This window comes from Xiphophorus hellerii, chromosome 3 (genome assembly GCF_003331165.1).
Source record: "Xiphophorus hellerii strain 12219 chromosome 3, Xiphophorus_hellerii-4.1, whole genome shotgun sequence".
Taxonomy (NCBI): domain Eukaryota; kingdom Metazoa; phylum Chordata; class Actinopteri; order Cyprinodontiformes; family Poeciliidae; genus Xiphophorus; species Xiphophorus hellerii.
In genome coordinates, this window is record NC_045674.1 from 2948412 (window position 1) to 2960986 (window position 12575).

At 38.1% G+C, this 12575-nt stretch overlaps 1 protein-coding gene across 9 annotated transcripts in view; it reads right to left on the reverse strand.

Annotated features, from left to right (window-relative positions):
* syngap1b (synaptic Ras GTPase activating protein 1b) overlaps positions 1–8857 on the reverse strand; it is a 182404-nt gene extending 173547 nt beyond the window's left edge. For 5 of the 9 annotated variants that reach the window (XR_004338777.1, XR_004338778.1, XM_032559168.1 and 2 more), the window contains exon 1: positions 8499–8856. Coding sequence is in view for 7 of the 9 variants with exons in the window: in XM_032559168.1 (XP_032415059.1) it covers positions 8499–8520 (22 nt within the window). In the remaining 2 variants the exon portion in view is untranslated. Of the gene's footprint in view, positions 1–8498 lie in introns of all 9 variants that reach the window. The other 4 variants (XM_032559170.1, XM_032559166.1, XM_032559165.1 and 1 more) reach the window with 2 other exon arrangements.
* Positions 8858–12575: the final 3718 nt, after the last annotated feature.

The window sequence follows — 12575 nt, forward strand, 5'->3', positions numbered from 1 at the left end:
TAAAGTTATCTGCAATTTCTAGCATTTTAAATATAAAAATAATAATACAAATAAATAACACGACTACAAGATAACAGAATCAGGCAGTACTTTTCCAAATCATAAAAAACTAATTCTAACAGTCTGTAATGCAAATATACTGTATGTTAGGACCATTTGGCACTGTTGTACCAGTGTAGTACAAAAGGCTCAGCAGGTGGAAAACAAAATTAGAAAAACAAACCTTCTGCACAAACAAGTTTCACGTTTAGCTTAAGTTGTGCGTATGTCTATATGCATTTTTTGTTTTTTTCTTCATTCAGTTAAGTTACTCACAGTGGGCAAAAAAGTGTTTTTCTAATAAGAGTAGTAATACTTTATAAAAATGTTACTCAAGTAAAAGAAAAGAATACAATGTCATAAAACTACTCTTGAAAATACATTTATTCCAAAAAGTTATTCAAGTAAACGTAACTAACACCCAACTCTGCTGACAACAGGCCACATTCAAGACAAGCTGATCTTAGATGACTCGGACTGGTCAATTTTGAACCCTGCTGCAAAGTAATGACTTCCTTGCATCAGGTGTTCAGGTTTTGTAGTTTAGTGGGCGTTGGGTGGCTCAGTTGTTAAAACAAGATCCTGGATCGTCCTGGGTTTGATTCCCGGTCCTGGAACATTCTCTGGAACATTCTCTGCATCATCCTCATCCTCATCCTCATCATCATCATCATCTTCTCTTTTTTCCTCTCTCTCCAACTTATTTACTGTTCAATAAAGGCCACTAGTGCCAAAAAATTTTTGAAATATGTTTTTATGAACAAAAACAAAGTTTACATGAGGACGACGAAGGCAACTGGAGCAGAGAACGTGTTTCCAAAATAAAGGTATTTGTTTGGACAGGACCAAATAAAAACCCTGCTGCAGACATAAATAAATTAGTTTTCTGGAAATTATAAAGGAAGTCAGGTTGTCATTACATGTGAGCATCAGAAGTATTTAAATGTTTATATGGATGGTTTTTATTGCGGGAGAAGTGTCTCAAGGCCCTAATGGAGAATGGAGGGAAGGTGGAAGTTTATCCCAGGCCGGGATTCAAACTCGGAAACTTCTTGCTGTGAGGCAAAAGTGTTATCAAAAGTGGCACCTAAAAGGTTTGACTTTTTATTTCAGTAAAATGAGTTTTTGGAGACAAAGCAAATAGGACTGACTCAGATGAAGGCAACGTTCATCGGTGTCATAATGTCACAACAAAAAAAGAAACATAATGGTCTGTACAGAAGAAATAAATTAAAAAACAATGTTTACATCATGCAGAAAGAACTGAGTCCACTCACCATGACTCATAGTACTCAGTGTAACCTCTACCACTGCCTGCAGTGTAAGGGGAGAATAAAACCTCACAGCTTTAAACAGTGAACATGCTTGAGATTGGATAATCTCATGCCTGCAAACCATGTGAGCCAACCACATCCAAAGTGAGATCATTACTCCTGACTGGCAGCGCTCTGATTGGGCGCCTCATCCTGACCTTTCAGCTGAATCCTGACAGGATCAATCAAAAGCCAAAGCATTTGCTCCTTCTGCATAAACCCATCGAGTCATTCCACTCAGGCTTTGCAGCAGAACCGACCTGCCCACCCACCAAAGCCCAGCTGAGTCTAAAACGGTGCAACTCCAAGCAACTCCGTCCCGGCAGCCCAGATACAGACCTGCCGCCCTCCGCCAGAATCACTAAAGAGCTATTGAAATGTCTCTATGTTAGAGGATAAGGGTTTCTTTTTTACAAAAAGGACATTTAATGCAATCCAACAAACATGAAATGTAGAAAAAAAGACAAAACTCAGACAAAAAAAAAGACAAAACTCACCCACCTGATGTAATGGAGCAAGCAGAGTACTAAAGCTGGACTAAAAGGTTATTCATTTATTTGGCCAAAAATACACCATATTGTTCTTCCAGCACTATTCACGAACCAAAGGGAGATTCATATCTGTGTAGAGCAGTAAAACGGGCCTCTAGAACTTTATAGGCATTTGATGTACTGTAATTTGGAGGCAAATTACAGTAAGTGAAAAAGTGTTTTAGATGAAAAAGAGGGTTTCCAACTCTTTTTTTATACGAAAGATTTGGAAAGTGTGACATACATATAATTTTCAGCTTAGATTGGGCAAACTAATTTTGCTGGACAATATATTGTCTCAGAAATTGTTGTGATAAATGATAATATTGACGATTTTCAACTTATATAATGATTTGAGAGGGTGATAATGAAAGTTCACCCTCCCAAAGACTAATGCATTTTTATTTTGACAGTTGAAGACTTAACACTGAAACTGGAAGCCATTGTAAATATTCAAAATAAAAAAACACAACCAAAAACAACAAATAAAAAGGAAATAAAAACCACACACAACCAAAGCCATACAGAAAATGGATTATGAAGTCTCCGTAAACAAAATTGCATTCATCAGAATGGAAATTATTGAGTACATTTTGATTTATTGTATAATTAATTGCTTAACTGCTTATTGCGACAGGCTTAATTGCTATAATACCCATAAATAAAATCCAGTGCGGCCAATTGCCTTAAACAAAAAAGCAAATGAGTAAATAGAGTCTAACTGTTCCCTGAAGGACATGAAAAATAAGAAACCCAGCAGACAGGCCAGGGAGGAAGTTATGGAGAAATTTATAGCAGAGTTCAGATCTACAACAATATCCCAAGCTTTGAGCATCACGCAGAGTTCCTGTTCAACCCGTCATCTCTTTTACATGGAAAGAGGATGGGCCAACTGCAAACCTAACAACTGTTAGTCATGAACTCCAAGACTCAAGTCACCGCTGGGAAAAAAAAGCTACAAAAAATCCCTTTTGCAGTTTGCCACAAGTCAGATGGGAGACACGTCAAATATGTGGGAAACCATATTTGGACTTTTTGGTCTGTGCACAAACAGCATCTCCATGGTGAAACATGGTGGTGGGAGGGATATGAAAGCTCATCAGAGATGATGGATAGATGCCAGGAACTAAATACAGGAAAATACTGGAAGAAAACCTTTAAGACGCAGCAAAGGCCTGGAGACTGAGATAGAAGCTCACCGTCCAACAGGACAGTGACCCTAAACATGCAGCCAGAACCAGGAAATGGGTTATAATGAGCATGCTAATGTGTCTAGACCTAAATTCATTTAAAAATGTTTGTCAAGGTTTGAAAGCTGTTGTACCAAATGGGAAAAACTTTCACTTACAAGATGTGCAAAGCTTTAAGAGATAAGAGTTTTCGGCACACTATTGGCTAATTTCACCTAAATACTCAAATGTTTTTTAAACTTTGATTTGGAAACAAATTGAAAGTGTATATATTTCTTTTCAGTTGATGATCTGAAAATGCACTACATTAAAATTATATAGAGGTTTGTAGCTTTAATATAACAAAACCTTAAACAGCTGAAATGTATAAATCTTTTTACTAGGTGCTGATTGGGATGAATTTTGGAGATAAACAAATTGTATTGTTTTAAAATAATAAAACAAAGCACAATGAAGGTTCTGCAAGACCTATAATTGACACAAAATTTGTTAAACTGACCGCTGCGCCGCATCTTCGCTGCACATGCTGATGACAATATAAAGTTTATTATGAATGTAATGAGATGTACGTCTGCTGAGCCCTAATTAATCTTCTGCCTGCGAGACAGAATAATGACATCATTGTCGTTCCCTCAACATCCTCACACATTTCGGTTTGACATTTAGAAGTGCTGACTTTTCCCATCTAAACTGGATTCGGCCCAACAAATTTAGGATGCTTCCAAACTTGGATGGGGAGTTCTCTGATTTACGAAGCGGAAGATCACTAGAGATTCATCACCGTCAGCCAAGAGGAAAATCAGACGATTAAAACATATCAGTTCTCCCGTGCGCTCATCACTTGTCGACCGGAGTAGTAATTCAACAAAACACTTGAAAAAGTCCATGCCAAATGGATCTGCGCTGCATGCAGAGGGCCTACTGGAGAATGAATGGGTTTTCTCTTTTGACAGATCATGTAGTGCACCGGCCCTAGATGAATTTCGCGCATGCGGTACAGTAATAGCCTAACAGATGACGGTTCTTGGCACAGCCTGAGTAGTGGAGGGGTGTAAGACAGTCCCTTATGTCACATGGGAGAAAGAGAGGGATGGAGAAGAAGGAGAAGAAGAGTGCTGCAGTGCATTGGTGGTGTGCTGTCTCTTTAACTATGGTCATGCTTAACAGGAGCTGCTGGATCAAACTACTGTAAAATCGACAAGGCCAGGGATAGCTGTGTGGCCGGCTGCCTGCTTCCACACTGTCCATCTGCACTCATGGACATGTCCGTCAGCCAGGAGGAGAGAGATAGAGGAGACGCTGTGGAGGTAGAGAGGCATGTGTGGGTGGTTCATCGTGACGGGGGTCGACCACAGTGGAGGAGAGAAAGTAGAAGAAGGAGGAAGACTGAAGGGAGGTGTGAGTTTAAGGGAACGAATGAGGAAAAAGAAAAATATTTTGCCAAGATAGGAAGGCCCATCGCTGCTGCTGCTGCTGCCTGCCTCCCACTAACTGCCTGTTCATGTGAGCCGGTACTTGGCATGACTGCAAATGGCTCGCCTGGTACATTAGCTGAACACTCTCTACAGAGTGGGCTTAGATACATCTGCAACATTGTTCAGACCCCTCCACCGTTCCCCATTCCCACCAAAAATCCCCCCTACACCCAGTGTTGATGTGTTTCTCTCCATAAATCAATGCCAAAGGAATCAACCCTCTTAACATATATTTTACCTCTGTATGTTGAGTCACTGTGCAGCAATAAATATCACAGTGTTACATAATTGCCTCGAGTAACCATGGAGCTTCCAACATATAGGAAAGATGGAGTATCTGTCTGGAGCACACATAGGAAATGCATTCAAGGCATTCGACTAATTCATTTTGGCTTCAAAAGTAAAGTCAAATTTGACTGATTTTTTTTACTTAAAGTGGTAGCTCACATTTGTTCATGTTATCTGCAGAGCATAACTCACATTGGATAGCTGACATTAATCCTGGAATCAGAAAGTAAAGGCTTGTCTAAGCATTCTTCTGAAATCAAACAACTGCTGCTGCCAATGCCGAAACCGATGCAGCAATCAGGTTTACGACGGCCGAAACTAAATTCCTGTTTGCTTCAAAGTGTGACCTGAATTTTATAAGAACTATAACAAATTAATTAATGGAAATCTTGTTAGCACTACCGCAGAAGCTAACATCCGCAGTCTTCATTATTGCTGCTCTTGGGGTTACAGCCAATCAGCACTGAGAAAAATAAATGGCACTCCTTAATTGGCTGCGTTACAAACACCAATGTGACAGGTAGCATTGCTGCTGGTTATTTCAGCTTCGTAAGTTTGATTTTCTTTACACTATTTTAGATATGTGTTACAAAAAACCCCTAAAACAAATACACAAAACGGTGGATTTTACGGGAATAATTTATAGATACGCTTCACAGAAAAATATGCAAACATGTGAAGGGTCAACTGTACCATGATTTGTACAGAAAGCACTTTGTAGCCATTTAATGAGCATCTAGTTGTAATTTTACAGTATTGAGCTGTTTATCAGCAGCAGCATTAATGAAAAAGATCAACATTCCTTAGACTGGAAATTGTTTTCACTAATCATGCTTTAATATATTTTTATTGTATGTGCTACATTAAAATGTATAATCTCTACCAAATTTAGCATTCACAAGAGAAAATATGCTCTGCTGAAGCATATTTAGGTAGTTTAGCTGACAACTAGCTTTTAGTCAGCTAAACTACAACTGTTATATAGTGGTAAATAAATTCAGGCAATAAGGAATTAAATGCACAAAAACTTGAACAATTTTTGAAAGAGTAACACTGACTGAAATGTATTTTAAAAATCTCTTAACATTTCTGATGCTGCAATTTCTTGCCTTGGTTTACATTGGATGCATCCACACAACTTTTTACAGCAAAATGATGTGTTTGAAGACAGAAACGTGTGAGCATTTAGTTCTAATACAATAAATGTTTCTATATTTGACCTGCAAATCACTTCTCAAAACTAATGAAAGGGGAATAAGCTATAGCAGTGCATTACTATTTACTCACCTTTTCAGGTTTGTATTACTCCGCTTTTTACATCAAAATTTGTGGGTTTTTGGCCAGAGACAACACAACAAATTGAGTGGAAAAGAGACCTGGAAAATGTTCAGTATGGTGAGCCTTTTGAGCTAGATGTTAGCGGCCTTTTTGGAAATGTTAACATTAAGTTAAGGGTCTACAGTCATTATAATGTACACACAGAAGCTTCTGTTTTCGGCTAACTTTGCTAATCATTTGCATACAACCCTAAAATGACTTTAAAATATCTGGACATTTCTGTCTCTGTATTACCGTCATAGTAAATATTGATTCTTCTCTCTCTTATACACACACGATGTGACCTCTCCTCCTGTTACAAATGAATATTGATCGCTCATAACAAAAAGGAAAAGAAATATTCTGATATCTTCTTAAAACGTTCTTGAATAAAAATCCAAATCAGATGGGAAAGAATTTGGCACCGCACGTCAAATTGTTAAAAAGATTGGACATCAGGAACTGGTCCCAACATCTGATTGGTGCATCTCGAAATATAATCCAATTTGCAGAACATGTTTGATGTGGGAAGTTTATTGTTACCTTTTTGTGTAAGGAGTAATTATGATAGACACAATTAAAATTAGTAATATACTTTTGGTTTTTTTTCTTTGTTCATGCATGAACTGGATTCAAACTAACAGAGCAAAGTAGAGAAACTAAGAGAAATATCTACTGATGGTAAGATATTGATTGTTAATAACTGCTCAATGGAAACTATCACTTCAGGATATAAAATACATCATGTTCTAAAACCGTAACTTTTTATAAAACTACAATTAAACTGTTCTGTCATTGAGTCTTGAAGGATACAACATTTCTTTACTGAAAACAAAAAAAAAACAATTTCACAATATTATCCTACATCATTATTACTAATAAACACATTAACTTTACTACTGTGAAATAATTAGCAAAACGGGACGAGTAGGCAAAACTCTCTGCAGGTGTTCCCAGCTGGATAAAACATGTTTATTCCTAAAAAGGACAAATTATTGCAATCAAAGAGAAAAAGTACATCACTGGCAGATTTTGAAGGTGCGGCACTGTGCTCACAATTTCCTGGCAGTGACTCTCCGAGTGGGCTCACACACACGCACACACACACAGAGGCAGAGCATCTCACCAACCAGCATTATGCAACCAACTTCTATAGATGCATTTGCACAAGAGGGCATTTTGGCTCTTATCTGCTGTGCTCTGAGGGAATAAGAAGCGGAGTTAAAAGGAGGAGAGCAGGCTGCAGCCGTTACATTTGCTCTCTATTTTCATGTGTGGCTCAGATGTTGACTCCAGGGTCACTCCAGTGTGTTTTTTTTAGTTTGAGATTAGATATTTGGAGGCACAGTTGATTTTCCTCAAAGGCTAACAGGTCTGGTGCTACACACACTCCATTGGTTAGCTTCACCCTCACATGCAGCACTCCTCCACGCTCTCCTAAACCCACACACAGATACAGCAGGTACTCACACAAACCTGGACACCCCTCAGTCCTTCAGAGCTGCTCCCAAACTTTACGCTGCCCGTTGCACCTCATTCTCATCTGACTCTCCTCATTTATTTGACCCTCTGATCACAGGGACACACGGTGCAAACTGAGCGATCCAGGCTGGGGTGGATGTGAGGCGGCTCACTGCAGCACGCCTGCTCACATATAGCATTAGTCACAGTTGCAGAGCAGCGATACTGAGGGAATCTGGCTTTTACCGTACATTGAAGCGCCTTTCACCCACTCACGCTGGAGTGTGAGGGAATGAAAGACCAGCAGCCAGAGAAGTGGTCATCTACATATTTCAGTGGGCCAAACTTTTTTGAGGCAGGATGGAGTCCATTCAGGTCAAAATCCTGCAAATATCTAAAATAATAAGGGCTCAATTCTCATAAACATCCTTTAGATCACGTTGTTCTTTTCGCAGCGTTCACCATACAGGAAGTGCGTGGAGATCATCTAACAAGTGTCTCTACAAACTCACTGGGAGTGGATTTTTCTAACAGGATCGGGAACATTTCTGCATGTATTCCTCATCAACGCAGCACAGCAGCCCTACACTATGACAGCAGCGCACACGCATCCCTTATTACCATACTATAATTGCGGCATGCACACCGAACAGACGCTGCGCCGGATCTCAGTGCGCGCCTGTTTGGGCATCTATCTACCAGGCACTCTGGGCTATCTGCGCGCACCTGTCGGCTATGGTGCCTGCTTACATTTCCATATGACAGTCAGGGAGGAGAGGGGCACAGAGAGAGACAGAGTGCGGATGGAGGGAACGAGGGAGGAGGACAGAGAAGAAAGATGCAGTGGGGTGTCAAAAATTAGGAGGGGGGAGATCTCCGGCTTACCTTGGAAGGGAACATAGGACATGTTCCAAAAGCATCGGACGTGGGGCTTTGCGTCGCGGCGGTCTCTCGGTGCTCAGTAGTACTAGGAAACCAAATTACAAAATAAACCTGGAATTAAAATAAAGCTAAAAAAAAAAAAAAAGCACGCGATAATACTGCTGTTTACGGCTGCAGTCGAAGAAGAAGAGGCCGATATTCCGCTGTGATAAAAACTGGCATCATAATCCACGATCGCTTATAAAGCGCCCGGTGCGAGGTGCATAAAAATACAGGATGCGGGAATATGGTGTGTGTGTGTGCGTGAGTGCGTGTGTGTGTACGCGTGTTTATTTGCACGCTGCTGCTGAGGTGTGAGGGTGAAGCACGAGCGAGTGTGTGTGAGGGAGAAAGAGAGAGAGAGAAAGGAGGGAAGAGAGGGGAGGATCGTGCACGCGCGCGTTTCTGTGTGTGGGCGCGCACTCACCCCAATATCTATATAACTGAAATTCAACTCGCGCGTTTTCCCAATTCTGCGCGCGCCCCTCGAAGAAGACTGAGGAAGATGATGATGTTTGAGTGAGAGTAAATTCACCGCTTCAGGCCGGAGAAGACAAAGTCTGTCCGTGCGTGTGCGTGCGTGGAGCTTATGATATAATTCACTCAGCTCATGATCAAAAGTGAGGAATCCAACATTAGTGTGTTACACTGTCATTTTTATGGTTCCTTTACTGAGATCTGATAAAGTTAATAAATAATACATAAACAAATGCATTATACTAATTCTAAAATGAAAGAAATACTACAGAAATGTAAACAGATATATTTGTTTATATATAGAAATTATTGTTAATTTATAACCACACATAAAGTTAAAGTGCATACATAATAAGTAAATAACTTCTGAAAAAATTACATAGCATGTCAATTGCATCCTAATTTGATTAAACAGTCATGATTATTTGTGTTCATGTAATCAGAAGGTTTTTTATTATTTCATAACAACATTGTGTTTCATTACAGCAGAACTTCACAGTATTTCAAATTGCAGTTTTATCATAATAGTGTGTTTAATATTGAAATAGCTAAAAGACTGAAGAAGTTGTTTATTTCAAGCATTCACACTCTACTTATTATTAATGTATTTGCTCAGTGATATGAACTTAGCTGTCATTCTTTCTAATGTCTGATGCATGTTTTTATACTGAGATATTAAAACTCACAGAGAGTGATGGAGACATTATGCTATGGTACAGAAAGAGTCACAAAAATGTGGGTTTATCATAAATCAATATCACCATCGCAATTTTAAGCGACACTAACTGACTTCTGTTTTGATTATATCTTTTAAAAGTTTCCCTATGAAAATATTTTTATTTTCACTGCATCTGGTTGCAAGTATGAACATAATACAAGTTAATCAAATGACATACGGTGCCGAAGTACAGGGAAATACAAACTAACAATAAACCCGGTATGTTTCAAAAAAATCCTATTAGGATTGTAAATAATTCAGATCACTGTGATCAAAATGCCAAAAATATTTACTACATTGCATGGCTCAAAATTTGAGCACCATTCAGGACAGCAGGCAAACAAAGTATTCAGTAATCTGCTTTCAAACAGATTTGAAAATAGGGGAAATAGGGTAAATATTGGGTTTTTAAAGTGTAGTTATGCAATCTAAATTGTCACTTCAGCTCTCTCTTGAAAAAATCAGTTTTGTAATAAAAATCAGAAACTTCCACCTGAGTAACCGCTGAAGTTCCCGGTTTAATGTCTGCATAGTTAAACGCTGCAGAGCAAATATTACTCAAAGACTTTTGACGATAACACACTTTTGTTCATTGTACATAATTTTGATTTAACTCATTTTTCAGTGTGGCTGAATTTAATAATGTTTGTCAAACAAGTACTGATGCTTCCATTTTGCTCGCAGCCATTAATTAATATTTTGGACAGACTTAAATTCAAGTGCCTGTGTTTTACTATCAATTCTGAGACTGATCAATTCTGAGACTTCAAACAGTCAGAAGCTGTTTGAAGTTAAGAACTATGAATTAGAAAATAGAATACAGTAAAACTGGATTAAAACTAAAAAAACGGTGGTAAACAAATATAAAAGTGATGTTTGATCATCATCACTGACTGTGAGATTGGATCCTTCCCTAACTCATGTAGTTTTACATTTTTATAATGGTATCTTATTCCTTATCTGAATTTTTTTTTTTTTCTGTCATTTTCTATTTTATTTCTGCCTTTGGGTTTGATTAGACATGATAGCTAATGTTAGATCATGTTTGACATTTTTTATCTCTAAAGCAAAAATCATTCAATTCAAGTTGTAAGTGAGCAGCAATGTTAGAGAAAATTAAATTACATGTAAACAAAGCCTACTGAGCAGGTCGATCCACCTAAATCAAAATTATGTTTCTTGTTAAATTCTTAATATTCTTCATCTGTCAAAAACAAAGTCACTGTTTCTCTGCTTGACTTTTATGTTTATGCAGCAGATAATAAAAGCTGACTTTAATGTACAAAGGAACACTGGCATATTTGATATTTGAATATCATTCAACTAAAAATAGGCTGAAGTCAACTATAAGAAACTGGTGAGCCAAAATGGCGCTATAAACTCGCTCATGATGCATTTATGCTACGTAAAACTTTCAAACTTTCAAACTAATTTATGCTAAAAAATAATGTTTGTAAGCCTGTGCGAACGTGTCCAGTTGAATGATTTTTAATAATAACTAGCTTAACGTTTAGCTTCTTAACGTTGGGCTCTGTTAGCTTGAGCTGCTAGAAGTATACTTCCGTTTTTTCCAAAAAACTTAACATGAGCCTGTTTTAAACCAGCATAGAAAGCAAATTCATAAAGATAAACACGTTAATTCAAAGTCATGTACCTGTATATATGTTTGGTAAACATGCCAACGTTCGCTGGTTCCTGTTTGGGATCCCTCAATCACAATTTTTACCGTTTTTTTTGGTAACATCGTAATTTCAGAGACACGTGAATGCAGCAGAACAAAGTGGCTGCCTTTAGGATGCTGAAGCGTGTACTCCATCTAGTGGTAAAACCTTGCCACTGCAAGCAAAGCTTATATTTAAGAAGTGGGGCTTAATACTAGAAATATGTAAATACAATTCTGTCAGATTGGGAGAGTACAGACTGGACCACCATTGTATCCATTGGATGAATGTTTTATATTTTTTCAATGGATGAATATAAAATTTTGTATTCATCCAGTGGATGAATGTTAAATAGTGCAGCAGAAATGCAGCCATCAGGAATTAAACAGGACAAGCCATCAATCAAGCCATCTATGATTTACTCCATTATGCTTCTTGAAATATTTGAATTGACACAAGTAATAAAAATATATTGATTTATAAATATTATTTGATTATGTTTGGTTTTTAGCAAAATTCAAGAAAATATCAGTGCAACTCATGAGCCTGCAGACATATTTTCACATCAAAATGAGAACAAAAGCAGCAACATTTCTGGAGAGACATATCCCAGAAACAAAACAGAAATGTTGTGTTATTTGTCTGAATTTTCATTATTTGGCCCATCCATTCGTCTCGAGGTCTGGCGCAAACACAGGATGAACATCTGTCTTTTCCTGCTGGCAGCAGCCGCAAATTCTCAGCCACACACAAAGTAGCTAAACCCTCCTTCAGGACAAACTTGGCACTTCATCATCCCCATTTGAATAATTTACAAGGCTGTTCACAGTTGGATTTGGTTTTCATTTTAAAGAACAATACTGGGGATTGTTGGAAGTAGACCAAAAAGTTTTCATCAGTGAAATGGATTTGTGTTTTTTAAAAAACTCACCAACTTTCAGGTTGTGTAAATCATGGAGTAAGCTCTGTTTCCAATGTTTCTGCAAAACCATCAACTGACAATTTCTTCACCTGTTTCTGATCTTGAATGTTGCTTCTGCAAAGAAATGAACAAGCAGATTCCTGCATTTTGGGGCCACAAAATATGTATTATAGACAGAAAAGATGCAAGCTAAACCTAAATATTAGTGGTCTGTCAGACACCATATCAAAAATCAACCATCATGTAGAAAAAGTCGTGCAAAT